Raw genomic sequence first — 22,736 nt, 5'->3', positions numbered from 1 at the left:
TAACTAATGGAGTACTACTGAGTTCTGTTAGCTAACTGAGTTTATTGAGTTCTAAACTGAATACTACTAAGTTAAGTTCTGAACTAAACACTACTGAGTTCTGGACTGAATACTGAACTGGGACTGATTACTGAGGTACTACTGTTCGTTACGCTACTAAGACTGTTCTGTAACTACTGTAACTCTAGGCAAGCAGCTAGATTTTTATGTATTCAATAACCCCCGGACTCGATAGCATGAAAAGTAAAACACTGCATGACTTTAATAGCACAATAGTACTTGTTTACCAATAATGCATTCATTTAGACATTTTTGCCAAACACTAGATATACATGGGCTTGTGTATGATTGAAATCACATAATAACATGTCATGCTTACACTAGTCAATTCATATAAGCATTTTGTCAAACACTTGGGAGGCATGGGCATTTCATATATCAATTAACATGTAATACTATCATGGATACTACATTCACTTGCAAACTTGATTCAAACGAGGTTCGAAAAATCCAAAACTTATTTGGGGACACCTACTGACATTCCTGATCATGAATCCACCTAAAAAATTAACACTTTAAGGTCATAAGGGTTGGGAAATAAGATTGCCAACTTATGAGGCTAAAAATAGATTCGAAGTGTAAACACTTAGCTGAAATTTCTAAGTCTGGAACTTCTTTTCAAGCTTTAACGAACTGAGTTAAGCTTAGAATTTTGCGGGGTCATACAAAAATAATATATATTTACATAATTTTATACAAAAATGTTTATTTACCGAAATACTCTTTTTATACACTACTATCTTTTCAAGCTTATAGTAAAGTAGCAACAACACATTTGTAGACTTCAAGTCTACGGTAAAATTGACAATTTCTAACATAACATTCAAAAAAAGAGAGATCTAGTTGTTTAGCATTCAAATCAAGAGGAATATGAGCACCTATATTCTCAAAAATGAGAGAGACTCAGTGGTAATACAAAGTAAAAAAATGGAAGCAACCACCACTATTCTATCCAAATACCCAAATACGTAATTTCCATTTGCTCATTTTCATTTCAAAAAGAAATCTGAGGAAGGTACGCAATCTTGAAAATTCAATTTTTACTTCTTCTCTAAATTCACTTTTATTTGAAAACTCAATTTTCACGTATTCTTCATATCCAAAAGGTCTGAGAATGAAATTGGCAGAATTTAACCAAAATAAAGAGAAAGAAATCAAAAAATAAGAAGAAAGAAGATGCGGAGAAATACTGGAAAAAAAAGTTGGTTATTTTGAGGGGTAAATTTGTCATTTACTAAGTTAATGCATTTATTGAAATATGTTGTATTACTAATACATAGAAAAGAAGGATATTAGTAATACATAGCCTAATACCCAATATAGTGTATAACTAAAACAAGACATTAGTTATATGTAGACAAAAAATTATACCAAACAAGATATTAATAATACATAGGAATAATACATGCATTATTTTTGTTAACACACTCTACCAGACGATCCCTTAGTCATTTTCTAAATGGAAATGAGTCAAAAATACCCCTGAACTATTGAAAACGGATTAAAAATATTCTCCATTTGTTTTTTGACTCAAAAGTACCCTTCTATTTTTTTTTGGCTCAAAAATACCCTTCTATTTTTTTTTTGGCTCAAAAATACCCTTCAATTAACTTTTTGGCACAAAAATACCCTTCTATCAAACGGAATGCCACCAAGTACACCACGTGAAAAAAATACTTAATCAGTTCATATCAGCATACACGTGGAAAATCACTCCATTTCATCATCTTATCATCAGCCCATTTTATTCTATTTAAAAATTCAATCCGACCCATATTCAAAAAACCTGAACCAAGAGGAAACAAATTGAAGAATTTGATTGCTTATTTTTCATGTGATGGGTTCAGATATTTTGGATCGGTCAAGATAAAAGATAAGGAAATAATCAGGTCCTCAAATGATTGACGTGAAAGAATCAAGTTTTAATTGGGTCGACCCTAAACAATTGGATCTTCGAATAATCGATTAGATTTTAAGAGCTTGGATAGCTACTGGATGTCCTATCTAAATTAGTCTAATGAGAAACCTAATTGTAGTGAGAGAAATAGTAATTCGAAGACGAACTTGAGATTTGAAGAGAGAAAGTTTAGTGGCAATGTCGGACAACCACAAGTTGATGAGGTCAAGAATTGCTCGAGTAAGTCTCGTAACTTTAAAAATGTTAATAATGAAATGAAATGTTGTGAAAGGGATGATTTGAGAAAAAAATTGAAGAATTGATTTTTGTCTCTTGGTTCGAATTTTCTGATTATGGGTCGTGTTGGGTTTTTAAATAGAATAAAATATGTTGATGGTTAGATGAATTAAATGGAGTTATTTTCTATTTATATGCTGATACGGATGGTTAACTGGCTTTTTTTATCCACGTGGCATTTCCAGTGGCATTTCCTTAGAGAGAAGGTATTTTTGAGCCAAAAATTAATGGAGGAATATTTTCGAGTCAAAAGTTAATGGAGGAGTATTTTTGAGCTAAAATAACAAATAGAGAGGTATTTTTTAGCCAAAAACAAATGGAGAGTATTTTTTTTTTTTATCTATTTTCAATAGTTTAGGGTTATTTTTGGCCCTTTTTCGTTTTCTAAAATAAAAACGGGATGCGTGCATTGCAGAAATTTCAAACCTTCAGGACCTATCCGTAAGCTTTCCAAACCTCATGTGGTCCAAATGAATACTATAAGGGGTCGTTTGTTGTAAGGTATAATAGATAAATATTTTTGATATAAATAAATGACTTATTTTATCTCATATTTAATTGGAGGTATTAATTAATACAGGGATTACTATCCCACCATTAGATAGTGACGGAATAAGTTATCCCATATATATGGTGAGATAATTAATATAAATAATTTCAGAATAGGGAAAAGGGTCAAAAATGCCCCTTTACTTAAGTATATTAGTTAAATTTGCCCTTCATTATACTATGGGTCCTATTATACCTCTACCATTATACTATAGGGCCAATTATACCCCTGTTATTATGAAAGTTAATAAAATTATCCTTGAATTGGATGAACTCCCCCAAATTTAAAAATTTTACCTAATTTTCTTTAAATTACTTATTTTTTCAATTTAACGGACTATACGTATATATTTATATTAACTAAATAGCTTAACTTAAAAGGAATGGTCAAAGCAATTCTTCTTTGTCCAACTTTCAAATATTGACAAACCAATTTTTTTCGAATTTGCACAATAATTTTTTACAACAATGGTATCTAAAACTCTACACTAATTATTTGCCTAAATATATTTTTATCACATTTTTTTGTCTTCTCCACTGGCCATGAACACAAACAAAAGTGTTAAATTTTTACTTGAATTTTGAAAAGTTTCTGCACAAATTGCCAAATATCTATTTCCTAAATGTATTAACCTTTTAAATGAAATGTTCTAAAGACATTAGCAATTTTAATCCTTTTGTTTTTTACTCAGAAGGTTGGTCATAAACGTTTTAGAGAAAACTTTTGCAAAATTAGTGTCTCATTTACATTGACTGAATGCTATCAGCACCGAATATGATTTGCACCATATGTATCTTACCGTGATTATCAATTCACGGAATAAAACTTTTAGCCAGAGTGCAACTAGTATAAAAGTTAGAGGAAGTTATAGAGGGAGATTCTATAGTCTCAGCGGCCAGTGGTGCCATATTACAACACGTAGTATAAGTATTGATGTAAGTCTCGATACTTATTTTATATAACTACGGATTTGGCAGGCAATTTGAAAAGCCTTGTGGGATAACATACATAGATTAAACGAGTGTTTAGGAAACCACCTGCAACACCCTAGCAAGAAAAGAGACAATGCAGGTATAAAGGTGCATAGATTGCTGACAACCAACTAAGAATGTCATCAGATTTATTGAATGAACATATCCCTTTATTACTTTATAAGGCTTAGCTATTTGGTATCTAGCAAATGCTTATGGAAATGAAGCACTTCGTGATTACTTAAATGGAAATAAAGTTGAGCAAGGGGGAGACGGAATGAGAGCACTTGCTAATCGGCGATGGTTTGCTGGAGCAGCAGGCTTGAGACCCAAGCTGCTGTTTGTGAAAGAGAAGGAACAATGAGGGTAGAGTGAATGTATTTCGGGTATATTTTGTATGGGTTTAGGTGGAAATAGGTCGGGTTAAATTAGAAAATGGGTAATTAAGAAAAATTGGGTAAATTTTTTAAATTTGAGGGAATTCATCCAATTTAAGGATAATTTTATTAACTTTTATATTACCAGGGATATAATTGGCCCTATAATATAACAGTAGCGGTCTAATTGACCAATATATTAACCAATATATTAAAGCAAAAAAGTATTTTTTAACCCTTGTTCCTTCAGAATAACTAATCCAAAATTAATTATCATTAACTATTTCCCAACCAAACGTCCTAACTACTTTATGGTACAAAACTAAAATTGGCCCTTGTACTCTGTCCTGCCGTTCCCCGGGAACGTCATCGGAGATCGGAGTTCACCAAGACGGTAAACACTGGAGAATAACGGAGGTATATTGGTCTTTCAATGTTACAGAGGCGATTGATTTGCTCGAGGATTTCGAATACCGTCGTCCAATCAAACCCCGCACCTAGCCAGAGCAAATGGAGTGTAAACCAAGTTACAAAATCCAACTTCTCAGTGGCACTAGAACAGATAAGCACTTGCATTTCCGACTCTGATTTCATTGCCGTCTCATTGAAGAATACTGGGGTCTACTCTGCACCCTGGCAACGTATTCTACCTATTGACACCGCCCACACCGCGTATCTCAAAGCCAAATACACCGCCGAACGGTTTCAGGTCCTTCAGTTCGCTGTTTGCCCCTTTTCCACAAATGGTTCCAAGCTCATCGTGCACCCGTGAGTCACCTTCAACTCGCTCATATTTCTCTCTTTTGTTTGTAAAAAATAATTAATTTCTATTCTCAAGATTGTGTTTTGTAAATTTCGATTTATGTTCTGTTCAATCAGAAGTCTTGCGTTCTAGTGTTTAGATTGTTTAAAATTCTATGTCAAAAGCAATTTAGTTTGTGTATAGTATCGTATTATGCTAGTAGTAGCCCCTGTACCTTGACTTGCGTTGGATTTGTTGATATTGTCTGTTGTCTGTTGTTGCTGTTGCTGTGGTCGTTTCTTGCACTGCTTTGAATTGGGTTATCGGCTTGGGAATCTGTTTTTGGGGCTGTGGGTGTTGAGTCCAGTGGTGTTTGCTCCCTAGTTGAGTTTAGTTTTGTTCCTGGATTATTCCTTTGAATTTGTGTGAGCCTTGTATTTATTGCTGCTGCTTTGCTACAACCATCGTTTATATCTATATCTTTATATTTTCTTATACTTTCGTGTAGTTGTGGCTGTGGACGGTAATGGTTGGATAGGGTCATGTCCGAGGGGTTGGGGCGTGGGGCCGTGGTGGGGGTGGGGGATGAGGAAAGGGCGGGAGTGGGAGGGAGGCCAAGGTTTGGCCGCGGGGGGGGGGGGGGGGGGGGGGGGGGGGGGGGGGGGGGGGGGGGGGGGTAGTGGAGGGCGTGTGGATAGTGATGGTAGGCTGAGGGTTGGGTCTTGGAATATAGGAACACTTCAGGGTAAGTCCATAGAGCTTGTGAAGATTCTTAGGAAGAGGAGGATCAATATTGCATGTGTTCAAGAGACCAAGTGGGTAGGGTCTAAGGCTAGGGAGGTGGATGGTTACAAGCTGTGGTATTCTGGGAGCGAGAGGCGTACGAATGGAGTTGGCATCTTAGTAGATGAAGAGCTTAGAGGTCAGGTTGTAGAGGTGAAGAGGATTAACGATAGGTTGATGACTATTAAGTTGGTCATTCGGGGGTTTACCCTGAACGTGTGTAGTGCATATGCGCCGCAAGTGGGATCCGAGGGGGAGGAGAAGATGCGGTTTTGGGAGGCATTGGAGGAGGTGGTGAGAGGCGTGCCTAGCTCGGAGAAGATTGTTGTAGCAGGAGATTTCAACGGGCACATCGGGGCGTTACCGGGAGGCTTTGGTGATGTGCATGATGGTTTTGGTTTTGGGGAGAGAAATGAAGAGGGGGTTATTCTATTGGAGTTTGCGAGGTCCTTTGGGCTGGTGGTGGTGAACTCGGGCTTCCCGAAGAAGGACGATCACCTGATCACCTTTCGAAGCGCGATAGCCAGGACCCAGGTTGACTTTTTGTTGCTTAGGAAAGGGGATAGGGCGTTGTGTAAGGACTGTAAGGTCATCCCGAGTGAGAATCTTTCGACGCAGCATAGGCTCTTGGTTATGGATTTGGGTATAAAGAAGAATAGAAAGAGGAGGAGTAAGGAGTGTAGACCTAGAATTAAGTGGGGCGGCTTGACGCCAGTGAATGCGTGGGAGATAGGGGAGAAGTTGGCGGGAATGGGAGTGTGGGAGTGTAGGGGGGACGTGGATAGTATGTGGGATAGGGCGGCTAGGTGCATCAGGGAGAATGCAAGTGAGGTGTTGGGTGTTTCTAGGGGCCGGGTCGGGCATCATCGGGGGGATTGGTGGTGGAATGAAGAGGTGGAGAAGAAAGTGGGGACCAAGAAAGGGGCGTATGCTAAATTGGTTGAGAGTAAGGACGAAGAAGAGAAGCGGGTAAACAGGAAAGAGTACAAGCTAGCTAGGAAGGAGGCTAAGTCAGCAGTCACGGCAGCTAAGACGGCCGCTTTTGAGAGCTTGTATGCAGGGTTACAGGGGAAAGGAGGGGAGAAAAAGTTGTTTAGACTCGCTAAGGCTAGGGAGAGAAAGGGTCGTGACCTCGATCAGGTGAGGTGCATTAAGGGGGAGGACGGTAGAGTGTTGGTGGAGGACGGCCACATTAAGAATAGATGGCAGTCGTACTTTCATAGGCTCTTGAATGACGAAGGGGATAGAGCTATTGTGTTAGGGGAACTGGAGCACTCAGAGGAGTGTCGGGATTTTAGCTACTGTAGACGTTTTAAGGTAGAAGAGGTTAGAGAGGTTGTTCGCAGGATGCGAAGGGGTAGGGCGACGGGGCCGGACGAGATACCGGTGGAGTTTTGAAAGTTCGTTGGAGAGGCTGGTGTAAGGTGGTTGACTGTATTGTTTAATGAAATCTTCAAGACGGCAAAGATGCCCGAGGCTTGGAGGTGGAGTATCATGATCCCTCTCTATAAGAATAAGGGCGACATCCAGAGTTGCAATAACTATAGGGGGATTAAGTTATTGAGTCACTCTATGAAGATTTGGGAGAGAGTGGTCGAGGTGAGGCTGAGACGGATAGTGTCTATTTTGAAAAACCAGTTTGGATTTATGCCTGGCCGCTCGACGACGGAGGCAATTCACCTAGTGCGGAGGTTGGTGGAACAGTATAGGGAAAGGAAGGACCTGCACATGGTATTTATCAACCTGGAGAAGGCTTACGACAAAGTCCCCAGGGAGGTGCTTTGGAGATGCTTGGAGGTGAGTGGAGTACCGCTGGCATATATCAGAGCAATTAAAGATATGTATGATGGAGCGAAAACTCAGGTGAGGACGGCGGGAGGAGACTCAGAGCATTTCACTGTCTTGACAGGATTGCATCAGGGATCTACTCTTAGTCCCTTTTTGTGTGCGTTGGTGATGGATGTGTTGACGCGGTGTATTCAAGGGGAGGTGCCTTGGTGTATGCTTTTTGCAGACGATGTAGTTCTGATAGATGAGACTCGAGGGGGTGTGAATGACAAATTAGAGGTGTGGAGGCAAACTCTTGAGTCTAAAGGGTTCAGGGTGAGCAGAAGCAAGACAGAGTATGTGGAATGCAAGTTTAATGACGTGAGGCGGGAGAATGAGGTAGTAGTGAAGCTGGAATCACAGGAGGTATGTAAGAGGGATAGTTTCAAGTATCTCGGGTCCGTGATCCAGAGTAACGGTGAGATTGACGAGGATATCTCGCACCGTATTGGGGCGGGATGGATGAAGTGGAAGCTCGCGTCGGGGGTGTTGTGTGATAAGAAGGTGCCGCCCAAGCTGAAAGGCAAATTCTACAGGGTGGTAGTCCGTCCGGCCATGTTGTATGGAGCGGAGTGTTGGCCAGTTAAGAACTCCCACATCCAAAAAATGAAGGTGGCAGAAATGCGGATGTTGCGCTGGATGTATGGGCTGACTAGAGGGGATAGAGTTCGGAATGAGACTATCCGGGAGAAGGTTAGTGTGACTCCAGTGGAGTATAAGATGCGGGAAGCCCGATTGAGATGGTTCGGACACGTGAAGAGGAGGGGCATGGATGCCCCGGTTCGTAGCTGTGAGAGGCTAGCGTTGGATGGTTTTAGGCGGGGTAGGGGTAGGCCGAAGAAGTACTGGGGTGAGGTGATTAGGCGGGACATGGAGCAGTTACAGCTCACCGAGGACATGACCCTAGATAGGAAGGTCTGGAGGACGCGAATTAGGGCAGAAGACTAGGGCCGGTTTGGGTCGCTAGTGTAGGGAATTACTTGGTGGGGGTTTTATTCTTGTTATGATTCCGTGTTTCATGTTTTATTACGAATCTGTGTGCTTTCCTTTATTTTCTAATACTTATGGGTGCCGTATTTATGTTATGTAATCTAGTTCTGTGCTTTACTATGAGTTTGTGTGGTATCTCGTCACTTGAGCCGGGGGTCTATCAGAAACAGCCTTTCTACTTCTTTAGAGGTAGAGGTATGGACTGTGTACATCTTACCCCCCCAGACCCCACTAGGTGGGAATACACTGAGTTTGTTGTTGTTGTATAGTATCTACTAAGAAGTTTCAGTTAAATGCTAGGACACATTTGAAGAAGTATCCCTTTTGGATAAAAGACACGTTTTATTTTAGAACTACGGATGATATAATGCGCAAAGTTTGTGACGAACACCTTGATATTACACCGTTCAACTCTAGCAAACACCATCGATGCTTCTCATCGCTTGACAACATAAATTCGAGTGTTCTTTTTTTTTTTTGTCAGCACTTCCTTGCCAACTTGGATTCCTCTTCTCAAACCCTTCAAAATTTTATTTGGCAATTTTGTTGGTGGCTTAGTGATGTCTACATAGGTCTTATAGGTCGTTGGCTTAGGTTGGTTTCAACTAGTTGCTTAATGCTGGCTCACAGAAAAAACTTCACCTTGTTTTACAGATCTCGTTCTTTCCTTTCATTTTTAACTCTGGTATAGGATTTTGTTGCAGAACTTATTACTAAATTTATTACTGCTTTCACTGTGGGGATATTGGGAGGTGGACGGCAGGGTTGATTCTAATTTTGGAATTGTCAAATATATTTCTAGTGCTCAAGATTCTCACTGAAAATGTGGCGTTCTCTCTTTCTTGTGTTAGTTAGGTGCTACTGTAAGTGGTAGTGTTAGATGAAGGATTAGTTGTTATATTTCTAACTTCCAAGTTTAAGAATTATTTTGTCTGGGAAACGGAAACATGAATGACAAGTGTTTTGTGCTTTTGTGCAGATACAACTTTCATTTGTTCCCTCGTGATGAGTTAAAAATAGGGATGCCTTCTTATAATTTCTCTTGTCAATCATCATACTTGACCTCTATGGCTCAAGAAGGTTTTGATTTCAATGCCTGCATATATGATGGTAAGCTGAGCTGGACTGGTTCGAAATGTAACACATAACTGACATGTTTCTGTTATTTATTTTGATGATTAATGTATTATTAGCATCTTTTGATTACCTGCCAAAAACAAATATTCAGCGGCTTTTACAATGACCGAAGAACCTATATCCAACATCCCTTATTGGAATATAGAGATGTATGGCAAGGATAAATCTCTCTAGTTAATTATCAGCAGAGTACAACAGAATACGAGTAGCAGATGCTAATAACGAAAGGAAATATCTTGGCTCAAATTCCAGAATTTAGGTGCCTTGAAACATAATTCTTCTGCCTCAATCATTTTATTATGAATCTTAACAGTTTTCTTTGACAACTGGGATTTTTTTTTTTTTAAATACAGTTTATTTGTACTTGGAGAAATTATGGTGAAAAATATTATTGAATTGTGTATCTACATAATTACACTGAGACCCTATTTATAAACACTACATTGCAATCTTTTTCCAAGTAAAATTTTATATACTATTCCTATTCCTACTCATATTCTAACACTCCTCCTCAAGCTGGTGTATACAAGTCATATGTGTACCTAGCTTGTTGCAATGTAATTAATATCAGGACCGGTGAGGGACTTGGTGAAGCTATCTGCAAGTTAGATCACTTGACTTCACAACTCAACCGAAGAAGCCCAGGCTAAATAATTTGAACTTTTCATTAATGGTTCTCGCATCTGCCTCACTAGATTTTGCCTTTTCATCTACCACATTAGCCTTGATCTTTAGGTGATCTTGGACACCTTGACCTTTTTACCACAACTCAACCGAAGAAGCCCAGGCTAAATAATTTGAACTTTTCATTAATGGTTCTGAAGTGATCATAGGACTTGAACTTCCAATTCCAGTATTTTTGGAGCCAAAAATGTCATACCCAAAAACATCTTGTGAATTTTGACTTGAAAACACCAAGAAACAGAATCTGGATGTCTGATATTACTGGAAACTCGCCGGGAAAAAATATGAAGTAGCCAAAATTAGGGTTCCAATGATCTGAATCTGAAAAAAACCTGTTGGAATCTGAAAAAAGGAACTGGTCGGAGCTCAGAATAGCTGGGCGACCCCAACAGAAAAGGAACAACAGAAAAAGTCGATCAGGGAATAGCTCACACTCTGGTGCGTGACACAGATCTCGCCGGAAAAACAGAACTCTGGCAGGCGCGTGGGAGCGCATGACTTGGAGTTTTCCTGTGGTTTTGATCCAATTTTTGTTGCCGGAGCTTTCCAATCCTCGTGGTTGTGTTGGATTTTGCACACCACCCACAAAACAAATAATGACACAAATCAGCCACTGAAAATTGACGCACGGTGACTGAGTTTTCTTCTTCTATAGTAGATGCTGCTGTTTTCTCTTGCATACCTTTCGCTAGCGTAGTAGCTTTTGACTGAAAGATGAATTAACCTTCCTGCTTCCTACCTTTCTTGTTTTGATAGGCATATCATATTTATCCAAATCACAAGAATCAGCTGCAATTGATAGAATTGTAAATGCAGCACCTATAAGCTGTACAGTTCAGACTCCATCAGGATATACAGTTGCTGATTCTGTATTTGCAGAAAGGATCAAATCTCGAGTTAAGAATTGGATAACTGCTTGCAAAGACACTAACAAGAAGCCTGAAGGTGAGCAGAATGGTATTATTATCTTTGTCAATACAAGTCTTCTTTGCTCTCTTAATTATACTCGTGACGTCTTGCAGATACTTTAATCAGTTCGTTGAGAAAAATTGTCTCGGGAGATGAATTATATGGATGCAGACCATGCTTGAGCATAGATGTCTGCAGTGAAAGTCAAGTGCGCCTTGTGTTGAAGGTGTCTATCTTGTCTCTCGTACCTTTTGAATTGTTCTCTTGAAATGTCACAGAAACAAAAAAAAAAAAAAAAGCATAAGCTAAAGATGCTGTTTATGGTGGCATACAATGTTCCAAATTTGATTATGTCTGAAGAATGATGCTTTATATCACACCCCAAAACGACAAAGGCGTACAAGGGGCGTATGAGCACCTGCTATATAAATGACTTGTGCTAAGTGGATGAGGTGGTATACATAAGACAATAATAAGGAGCTATACATAAGTCACGCTGACCAACTGGCCACACTAATGCAATTTACAACTGAAACTATAATCACATATGACAACTTTTAGATTGTTTACGAAGCCTCTAATAGAATCTATAACTGTGTATAGATGGTCGGGACAAGGTCCCGAGTCCCGACATACCCAAACTATAAGTACGACTAAGCATACTATGACATCTCGTCTCCAGATAAGGACGGAGCTTACCAACTGCGTTGCTGAACACGCAACATTTGCCTAATGTGGAGGTCTCCTGAACTGTATGCCTTATACCTGATCCTGCATTGGTAGAAATGCAGCGCCCTGGTATGCAAAGCGGACAAAATAACAAGTAGAAATAAGGATGCTCATTGAATCAAATAACAAGATGAGCAACTATAGGCAACTGAATACTAGAAACTCTAATCTTGAACTGTAACTTACGAGCGTACAAGTGATATATACACAATATGAAACTGTAAGGTATGCCTTTGCCTTAGTGTCCTATCATATTATGTCTTATGAGTTATTCATCATTATGAAGCGGCTAGTAATTTGCTTTAGGCAATGTTCTATGACTATTTCTTGTACAAATGATCATATCATGGCCTACCAATGGCGATCTATGTTAAGTGTAAGACATATGCTGCCTAAATACTCATGACTATGTTCTATACACATAACATGGTCAAATACAAGGTACGCCCTTCTTGGGCTCGCTATGAGGATTGCCAACAGGCCATATGTGTCATATCTTGGCTCAAGTCACGCAACTAGTGCATGACATTCCAGTTGACTCCAAATGCAAATGATGCCACAAGGGAGGATACACCACAGTATTTGGGCTCACTATAATGGCCTGGTTTCAATCCTGTGCGCATGATCACATTGCGCATGTGTGTCAAGTAAACCTATGAATACCCTCCCTTCGATAAAGGTATGTTTTATCATATAATGCTTAAAGACCTATACAAGTAAATTGCGATCAAGATTGTTTAGCCATTTCAGTTGTACCCAAATAATTGGGATCATTAGAACATTACCCAAATCTTAATGTTACTTTAATTACTATTCATCGTCTTTGTCACAAGACCTACTTCTAGGGTTCAACCAATAACTAAGTTAATCCATGATTTTTACACTAAAGCATTTTCTCTTTACTTATTTGTAGACAGTACATAAGGATTTTAAAAAAAATTTAAAAAATTTAGACAATTCATAAGGATTAAGCCACAAAATTACCCTTGAAGAGCATTCTTGAAAACTTGACTTTAGCTTGAATAGAGCTGGGATGATTTGTAATTCTTGCTGCTATTGTCACTTAGATTCATGAGAACATGAGTTGAATCTCCACCTGAATATCCAGTTAGAGCTGCTGCTGGTCTTCTCAAATGGAAGAGGGCAAACCTTTGTATAAATATGATGCAGACAGCTGGAAGCAGGCATGCCGATCTTCAGCTACCTGCTTTCAGCTGCCACTCACGCATATGATGCATCCCCCTTTTTCTTTACATTTTTATATATCCTCTCACTGCTGCTATGTTACAGCACATATAGGGACTTAAATACACCTCTAAATAGCTCAAGTTGCTTCAAAATAGTGATCATTTCTCCATTCTATTGTAAATGTCATTTTAGTCCCACTTTTCATATATAATTTTAATGTTGGAGTCATGTGCACCAAAATTTCAGCACTTGGAATCATATTTCTTAAAACACGTGGTTGACCTTTAACCTCACATTTAAGCCCTTTGATATCCATTCTCCATACATATATTATTCTGGACTTAGCCCACAATATATTATTTTAACACTTCTTAAAAATATGGCAGCAAGAAGTAAATACCATCAGCTTGCGAGGCACCCTTTTTCGTACCCAATAGCTTGTGGCTTTCCTCTTGTGAGTCTCCAGATATACCTTGTAGTTACTTATCATCATTTTCATGAGATATGATACTAGTTCACAGCGTCCTTTTTGGTTCATTTAATTACTTTTGGCATTGAAGTCCCTGGGCGGTTCCCAGACTAACAATCTTGATCTGCTTGTAAGGTTTGAATTTTCTGGGTCTTACACTTTTAAGAATTCAATTGCTATTAATGTTAAAGGTCCTGTAAATTCTCCATTACATGGAATACAAATTACTTAATTTGTTTTAGCCCTCTCTCTCTTTCCCCCTACCCTCTCTCTCTCTCTCTCGCCCCGCCCCGGTCCCCGGCCCCCGCCGCCGGCGCCGACCGTCGGCGCCGACCCGACCCGACCTCCGGTCCCCAGCGCCGACCTCCGTCGTCGCTCTAACGGCTCTCTCTCTCTCTCCCTACCCTCTCTCCCTCTCTCTCGCGCTGGTCCCCGGCCCCGTCGCCGTCGCCGACCCGACCCGACAGCCGGCTCCGACCTCCAGTCCCCGGCGCCGCCCCCCCCCCCCCCCCTCCCCCCCCCCCCCCGGCGGGGCCCCCCCGCCCCCCCCCCCCCCACCTCGGCCTCGAACCAGCCGCCGCCCGGTCTCCAGTTGCCGCCGACTCGGTCTCCAACAGCCGAAGCTCGGTCTTTAGCTGCAGCTCCGTCTGCACCCGACGCTCCATCTCCAGCAGCCGCAGCTCCATCTCAGCACCGGAAGCCGGTCAACGCTGGGATTGGTTTCCGGCTTGGTCTACAAGCGTAATCCGGTGACTTCTAACCTTTGTTATTTCATTCTTCGTATTATGCTAGTAGTAGCCCCTGTACCTTGACTTGCGTGGGATTTGTGGATATTGTCTGTTGTCTATTGTTGTTGTTGCTGTGGTCGTTTCTTGCACTGCTTTGGATTGGGTTATCGGCTGGGAATCTGTATTTGGGGCTGTGGGTGTTGAGTCCACTGGTGTTTGCCCCCTAATTGAGTATAGTTTTGTTTCGGGAGTATTTTCTGTGAATTTGTGTGAGCCTGTATTTCTTGCTGCTGCTTTGCTACTACCATCGTGTATATCTTTATATTTTCTTATACTTTCGTGTAGTTGTGGCTGTGGTGGTAATGGGTGGATAGGGTCATGTTCGAGGGGGTTGGGGCGTGGGGCCGTGGTAGGGGCGGGGGATGAGGAAAGGGCGGGAGTGGGAGGCCAAGGTTTGGCCGCGGCGGGGGGGGGGGGTAGTGGAGGGCGTGTGGATAGCGACGGTAGGCTGAGGGTTGGGTCTTGGAATATAGGGATCCTTCAGGGTAAGTCCATAGAGCTTGTGAAGATTCTTAGGAAGAGGAGGATCAACATTGCGTGTGTTCAGGAGACCAAGTGGGTAGGGTTTAAGGCTAGGGATGTGGATGGTTACAAGTTGTGGTACTCTGGGAGCGAGAGGCGTAGGAATGGAGTTGGCATCTTAGTAGATGAAGAGCTTAGAGGTCAGGTAGTAGAGGTGAAGAGGATCAACGATAGGTTGATGACTATTAAGTTGGTCATTCGGGGGTTTATCCTGAACGTGTGTAGTGCTTATGCACCGCAAGTGGGATCGGAGGGGGAGGAGAAGATGCGGTTTCGGGAGGCTTTGGAGGAGGTGGTGAGAGGCGTGCCTAGTTCGGAGAAGATTGTTGTAGCAAGGGATTTCAACGGGCACATCGGGGCGTTACCGGGAGGCTTTGGTGATGTGCATGGTGGTTTTGGTTTTGGGGAGAGAAATGAAGAGGGGGCTACACTATTGGAGTTTGCGAGGTCCTTTGGGCTGGTGGTGGTGAACTCGGGCTTCCCGAAGAAGGACGACCACCTGATCACCTTTCGAAGCGCGATAGCCAGGACCCAGATTGACTTTTTGTTGCATAGGAAAGGGGATAGGGCGTTGTGTAAGGACTGCAAAGTCATCCCGAGTGAGAATCTTTCGACGCAGCATAGGCTCTTGGTTATGGATTTGGATATAAAGAAGAATAGAAAGAGGAGGAGTAAGGAGTGTAGACCTAGAATTAAGTGGGGCGGCCTGACGCCAGTGAATGCGTGGGAGATATGGGAGAAGTTGGCGGGAATGGGGGTGTGGGAGTGTAGGGGGGACATGGATAGTATGTGGGACAGGGCGGCAAGGTGCATTAGGGAGAATGCAAGTGAGGTGTTGGGTGTTTCTAGGGGCCGGGCCGGGCACCATCAGGGGGATTGGTGGTGGAATGAAGAGGTGGAGAAGAAAGTGGGGACCAAGAAAGGGGCGTATGCTAAGTTGGTGGAGAGTAAGGACGAAGAGGAGAAGCGGGTAAACAGGAAAGAGTACAAGCTAGTGAGGAAGGAGGCTAAGTCAGCAGTCACGGCAGCTAAGACGGCCGCTTTTGAGAGCTTGTATGCAGGGTTACAGGGGAAAGGAGGGGAGAAAAAGTTGTTTAGACTCGCTAAGGCTAGGGAGAGGAAGGGTTGTGACCTCGATCAGGTGAGGTGCATTAAGGGGGAGGACGGTAGAGTGTTGGTGGAGGACGGCCACATTAAGATTAGATGGCAGTCGTACTTTCATAGGCTCTTGAATGACGAAGGGGATAGAGCCATTGTGTTAGGGGAACTGGAGCACTCAGAGGAGTGTCGGGATTTTAGCTATTGTAGACGTTTTAAGGTAGAAGAGGTTAGACAGGCTGTTCGCAGGATGCGAAGGGGTAGGGCGACGGGGCCGGATGAGATACCGATGGAGTTTTGGAAGTTCGTTGGAGAGGCTGGTGTAAGGTGGTTGACTGGATTGTTTAATGAAATCTTTAGGACGGCGAAGATGCCCGAGGCTTGGAGGTGGAGTACCATGATCCCTCTCTATAAGAATAAAGGTGACATTCAGAGTTGCAATAACTATAGGGGGATTAAGTTATTGAGTCACTCTATGAAGATCTGGGAGAGAGTGGTCGAGGTGAGGCTGAGACGGTTAGTGTCTATTTCGGAAAACCAGTTTGGATTTATGCCCGGCCGCTCGACGACGGAGGTAATCCACCTGGTACGGAGGTTGGTGGAACAGTATAGGAAAAGGAAGAAGGATCTGCACATGGTGTTTATCGACCTGAAGAAGGCTTACGACAAAGTCCCCAGGGAGGTGCTTTGGAGATGCCTGGAGGTGAGTGGAGTACCGATAGCATATATCAGAGCAATTAAGGATATGTATGATGGAGCGAAAACCCAGGTGAGGATGGCGGGAGGAGACTCAGAGCATTTCACTGTCCTGACAGGATTGCATCAGGGATCTACTCTTAGTCCCTTTTTGTTTGCGTTGGTGTTGGATGTGTTGACGCGGCGTATTCAATGGGAGGTGCCGTGGTGTATGCTTTTTGCAGACGATGTAGTTCTGATAGATGAGACTCGAGGGGGTGTGAATGACAAATTAGAGGTGTGGAGGCAAACTCTTGAGTTTAAAGGGTTCAGGGTGAGCAGAAGCAAGACAGAGTATGTGGAATGCAAGGAGAATGAGGTGAGGCAGGAGAATGAGGTAGTAGTGAAGCTGGAAGCACAAGCGGTATGTAAGAGGGATAGTTTCAGGTACCTTGGGTCCGTGATCCAGAGTAACGGTGAGATTGACGAGGATGTCTCGCACCGTATTGGGGCGGGATGGATGAAGTGGAAGCTCGCGTCGGGGGTGCTGTGTGATAAGAAGGTGCCGCCCAAGCTTAAAGGCAAATTCTGCAGGGTGGTAGTCCGTCCGGCCTTGTTGTATGGAGCGGAGTGTTGGCCAGTTAAGAACTCCCTCATCCAAAAAATGAAGGTGGCAGAAATGGGGATGTTGCGCTGGATGTGTGGGCTGACTAGAGGGGATAGAGTTCGGAATGAGACTATCCGGGAGAAGGTTGGTGTGACTTCAGTGGAGTGCAAGATGCGGGCAGCCCGATTGAGATGGTTCGGACACGTGAAGAGGAGGGGCATGGATGCCCCGGTCCGTAGGTGTGAGAGGCTAGCGTTGGATGGTTTTAGGCGGGGTAGGGGTAGGCCGAAGAAGTACTGGGGTGAGGTGATTAGGCGGGACATGGAGCAGTTACAGCTCACCGAGGACATGACCCTAGATAGGAAGGTCTGGAGGACGCGAATTAGGGCAGAGGACTAGGGCCAGTTTGGGTCGCTAGTGTAGGAAATTACTTGGTGGGGGTTTTATTCCTGTTATGATTCCGTGTTCTGTGTTCCATGTTTTATTACGAATCTGTGTGCTTTCCTCTATTTTATATTACTCATGGGTGCCGTATTTAGGTTATGTAATCTGCTTCTGTGCTTTACTATGTGTTTGTGTGGTATCTCGTGCCTTGAGCCGGGGGTCTATTGGAAACAGCCTTTCTACTTCTTTAGAGGTAGAGGTATGGACTGCGTACATCTTACCCCCACCAGGTGGGAATACACTGGGTTTGTTGTTGTTGTTTGTTTTAGCTGATATTTATTGTAACTTTTCTCTTGGGTCAGACACTGAAAGATTTTGTTGACGTCATACCTTTACTAACCCCAGCAAAGGAAGGGACAATAAGGCCCGTTCGAGTGGTTTTGTCAAGTTCAGAAGAAGACAGGATTCTTTTACAGGTAATAAACTAGCTTACAATCTTTGTTTTTACTGCTTGTTGATGGTTATCTTCTCCTTCTTTTAATATTGCTTATACTCACAGAAGGAACTTGAAAATGACCGGAAGGAGCATAATAAGTGCCTCCGTGGCTTTCGAGGGGTGATCGATTTGGTTTCCGATTCTCAGAAACCTGTTGTTGCTCACAACTCTCTTAATGGTCAATCTCTATGTGGAAAATCTTTGCTCCTGTTAGAATTGCAATTATCATACCTTTATGTTATTTAAACATTTGCATTTTATTTGGCAGATTTTACCTTCATTCACTCCAAGTTCTTAGCTCCATTGCCATCAACACTGGATGAATTCAGACGTTCATTAGGTTTGGTCTTCCCGAATGTACTTGATGTCAACCATCTTATGAAGGAAATCAGCCCTCTGACAAAATTGAACAATTTGCCTACAAGTATCTCATATTTGAAACAACGGTTCTTTGCCCCTATGGATATAGAGATACGTAACCAAGGCAAGTACCCCTGATATCATGAGTAGCAAGTTAGATGGCATATTTCCACCTTTCTTTACAATGTGGTTATGTTTAATAACACTCGTGGTTGTTTGATTGCTGGTTGAAGTGGAGTTATCCATCTATTAAAACTAGCATAACTTTATACACCGTGGTTACAAAACTAGGAAAAATAATCTCCACATAGAATCTAGCATAAGTTAATACAATATTAAGTTGTTTTTTTCTTCTCGACATGAAACATTGCATGCTAATACATGTTTGTTTCATGTTTTTCTTTTCTGCATAACTAATACATGTATTTACGAGGGAATCTATGTATTGTTTTATGCAGGGTAGAAAATAAAATAACTAATACATGCATAGCTATAACCTGCATAACTAAATCTTGCATAACTATTCCTACATAATTAATCCTTGCATTACTGATAATACCTGCAGAACTCATGCATAACTCTTAACTAGAAACCAAATGACCCCTTACCGCATGTGGCCTGCTGGAGTTGGCAATATATGTGTGAAGGAAGTTTTCCATCTTGATATTTATTACAACACTTCTGTGTTGGCGAAATGGTCTAGTGGACCCGTATACTTATCCGAGTTTGTAAAATGAACACCTCTACTTAGCCTTTTATCATCTAAACCCCTCAACTCAATATTTTAAATCTTATTTTGGTGTGTGTAACACAACCACCTCCACGTCAGCTTCCACATCATTTTTAAATGTTGTATTTAATTCTGTGTCATTTTTAAATGCCACATAAGAAATTAAATATTAAAATAAATTTAATTAAATAAATAACTTTTACAAATTGTAGAAAAAATTCAATAATCATGTTCTTGATGTTTGCTCACAAATTGAACATCAAATTCATTCCAAATAGTTGAAATTACTCTCCAATTAATTTAAATTTTTAACTATAAATTTAGATACACAAACATAATAAATTTTCAATTCTCAATTTTGAATATCTTTTGACAAATCCACAAAAATCAGTACTTTTACTCATATTTATTCGATATCGAATTACCCATTTTGTGAGCTGAATAATCCAATTTACCCTTCAATGGCTTATACCCAAATCTTGAATTCCTACAAGGAGCATGAATTTCTCTTCAAATCGGGTTTATCGGATCTGGGTACTTGAAAAACTTTTGTACAATTGATGATTTACTTGATACTAATGATGTGGTGGTGGTGGTGGTGCGGGGTGGGGGCGGAGGACAACGGTGGGAATGGTTGGCTGATGTTGTGGTGGTGTTGGGTGGGGGATGGGGGACAGGGGAGGGGGATGGTTGGATGTGGTGGTGGTGGTGCTGGGTAGGGGTGGGGGACGGGGGAGGGGGGATAGCTGGATGTGCCGTACTGGGTGGGGGTGGGGAATGTGGGGAAGGGGGAGGGATAGATGAAGAAGAGAGAGATTTTGGGATTTTTTAATTTGTTGTTCCTTTTTTTAAATTTTTTATTTTTTTAATTTTTAAAAATATTTTTAACTGAAAAATGTTAACTTCACTCGCCTAAAATTGTGTGTTTACATGCGTTTTACTAGGTCACCAATTTAATGCCACATATGAGTCAATAGGTTTTAAAATATTAAAAAAGGTAAGTAGAAGTGTTCACTTTACAACTTCAGATAAGTACAAGTGTCCACAAAATCATTTCGCCCTTCTATGTTTACTACCTACTTTGTCCCCCAACTTTTAAATCTTTTAATAGTGTTGCTGACCAAGAAAAAATTATGTTGCTGACTGGACTAGATTTTGTCTTTCACTTCTTTTCTTTTCTTTTGCACTGAGGTCCATCAGAAACAACCTCTCTAACCCACTGTGTGCATCCTATCCTCCCTAGACCCCACTTGTGGGATTATACCTCATGTACTGGACTAGATTTTTTCTGGCTTTGCTTGAGAATTTTGATTGGTTTCTCTTATAATTTCTTAAATAAATTCTGACTGGTGTGAAATTACTAACAGCTGAGGTGTATGAAGTGAAGACTCTTGGACATGATGTTGTGAAGATAAGCCAATTGTTCGCAAAGCTGTGGTCCATTTTGAAAATTGCTCCAAAAACTCCTGAAGCTGTCGCGGGCCATTTTCCTGATGCAATTGAATGCTACACAAACTCGTTCAACCCTTTCTTTACTAGTTCTCATGGTCCTGCTAATGAAGATGTTAGTGTGTGGACTGACAATGCTAGAAAGATTAGTATTAAAAATCTGATTTTCCTATGGGGATTCAAGGGTGTGACATCTGCAGGAAAGCTGAAAAACCTCCTATATGGTTCACATGAAGTTTTCCATAACGAGTTTGATGTTAAGATGGTGGATAGAAGTTGTGCAGTGATTGCTTTCGGGAATCCTGGCTTTTCGGAGGTCTTGATGCAGCTAATGGACTCTGGAGGAATCTGCACTAATACCCTGCAGGAGATGCTTGCAGACGGCCTGAGAGCTGCAGGTTATGAAACCTACCAGAAAGTCTGTGAGTTGGGGCTATGGGAAGCTGATTTAGCCAGTTCGATGGAAAAGGCTTTGGAAGAATCTGAGAGCTTCTCAGACGCTCAGTCAAAAGAGCGGTCAAGGATATGTCCAAATAATGGTGAAGTGATTAACCTGGATGAGCTTTAAGATGCTTTATAAATCTGAATCAGATCTCCATTACCAGAGACGAAACTAGCTGATTGTGGTATACTGAGTCGATAATACTTTCATCATATATGTTTTACCTAATAAAAGCAGGGCTTCTTGTGTTCTTTGGACAATAAGATTGGAGGATAGCTGAATTTTGGAGGATACTTAAGTAGAGTGGCATTATTTGGTGTACCCGGATCATTTAGAAGGAGTGTTTGTTTGAGCTGTTTTTGCAACAAAAAGGAAAGGGTTTCAACCTTTGGTGAAGATTTTTAAACACAAATTTTCAGAACATCTCGAATAAACATTTAAAAAGAATTCAAATCTGAGCTTGCAATTGAATACGCAACTCTAAAAACAAACGTTATATTAAGCAAACATAATGTTGCTTGTATTATGTTTCAGTTGGATGTCTATAGCCTATCAGTTATCATAAGCATAGCATTCTGTTGTGGCACTCGTTTAAAGCTTTAGACATTGTTGAATATTTTTTGAACAAAAAATAAGTAATTCAGAGCTTCAAAACTATGACAATTTATTGTCATGGCCTTGGATATCGACTAAGCACACCATACGATACTTCATGTCAGTTTTACTACACACAATGTTTCCAAGGGAATGCTAGGTTAGAATCTTTACATAAGTGCTAGCCTCCTTACACACATAAGCTTCCTTCATAGAGAAGATGGCCTCAGATGACGCCTAAGTGGCATGATGTTATGATTTTTCACAATCTCCCCCACCTAATGTTGCGACGTTTGCAGCATTATGCTGCCCCTTGAGCACTATAATTGGGTCCTTAAATTATCACAAGTTCTCATATTGCTCCCATATAGCCAGGTGCCTCCCCCTTCCCGTGATTAGGAGCGTAGCAGTGGTTTTGTCCTTATTTTCACCTATCCCGGTACCTAATCATAACCTTAATCTCCTGGCGATGCGAGGTGATGATAGAAAAAGGTGGACGACTTGATTGGCCCCTAAGATCATCCTTGTCTTTGTGGTACGACTTAAGTATGCTTGGCATGGACAATATAGTTGATCTTGAGAAGCGAAGGCATGCCAAGTTTGTACAAGATCTTGCTCACTTTGGCAAGGACCTAAATGACCTCTCCTCCTTCCGAATAACATTTTGGTGCATGCTTGTTTTGCCTTGAATTGTCTAGTGTTAAACTTTACAATGATCATGTCCCCAACTCCATAGTCAGTGGAACGCTACTTATGGTAGAAAAACTAATTCGTCTACCTAGCTACGTTATCTAAGTAAAACTTAGCAATGTCATGTTGATCCTCCCATTCTTTGGCCATATGATAAGCCCCTAAATTCTTCTCCTCAAACATTGCAGACAGTGAATGTGGAGCTTGTGGTTGTTCGCTTGTTGCTAGCTCAAATGGTTTCTCCATCATGGACTAGCTCCTCTACATGCTACTAGATGGTGGCAAGCACCT

General features: G+C 41.4%; 1 protein-coding gene across 2 annotated transcripts; it reads left to right on the top strand.

The window, feature by feature from the left end:
* Positions 1–4,397: 4,397 nt before the first annotated feature.
* On the top strand, positions 4,398–21,694 carry LOC107842416 (poly(A)-specific ribonuclease PARN-like). 2 transcript variants are annotated; one of them, XM_016686252.2, is made up of 8 exons: positions 4,398–4,920; positions 9,474–9,604; positions 11,072–11,260; positions 11,338–11,450; positions 18,047–18,160; positions 18,244–18,358; positions 18,449–18,664; positions 20,638–21,694. In XM_016686252.2, the coding sequence occupies exons 1-8, from the start codon at positions 4,586–4,588 to the stop codon at positions 21,285–21,287; spliced, it is 1,863 nt and encodes a 620-aa protein (XP_016541738.1). In that variant the 5' UTR covers positions 4,398–4,585; the 3' UTR covers positions 21,288–21,694. The 2 variants fall into 2 exon arrangements, with proteins under 2 accessions (XP_016541738.1, XP_016541739.1); XM_016686253.2 differs by having other exon boundaries at positions 4,401–4,920; positions 18,247–18,358.
* The last annotated feature ends 1,042 nt before the right edge of the window (positions 21,695–22,736 follow it).

Source organism: Capsicum annuum, chromosome 9 (assembly GCF_002878395.1).
Source record: "Capsicum annuum cultivar UCD-10X-F1 chromosome 9, UCD10Xv1.1, whole genome shotgun sequence".
Classification (NCBI taxonomy): domain Eukaryota; kingdom Viridiplantae; phylum Streptophyta; class Magnoliopsida; order Solanales; family Solanaceae; genus Capsicum; species Capsicum annuum.
The sequence above is the reverse complement of the archived record's forward strand: the minus strand, read 5'-3'. Positions and strand labels throughout refer to the sequence as shown.

Bases quoted from the DNA above. Each gene is read 5' to 3' on its own strand.
- LOC107842416 (XM_016686252.2), top strand. From the start codon at position 4,586: ATGTTACAGAGGCGATTGATTTGCTCGAGGATTTCGAATACCGTCGTC. The intron at 11,451-18,046 runs GTGTCTATCTTG...CTCTTGGGTCAG, and splicing joins AAGTGCGCCTTGTGTTGAAG to ACACTGAAAGATTTTGTTGA. The intron at 18,161-18,243 runs GTAATAAACTAG...TTATACTCACAG, and splicing joins AAGACAGGATTCTTTTACAG to AAGGAACTTGAAAATGACCG.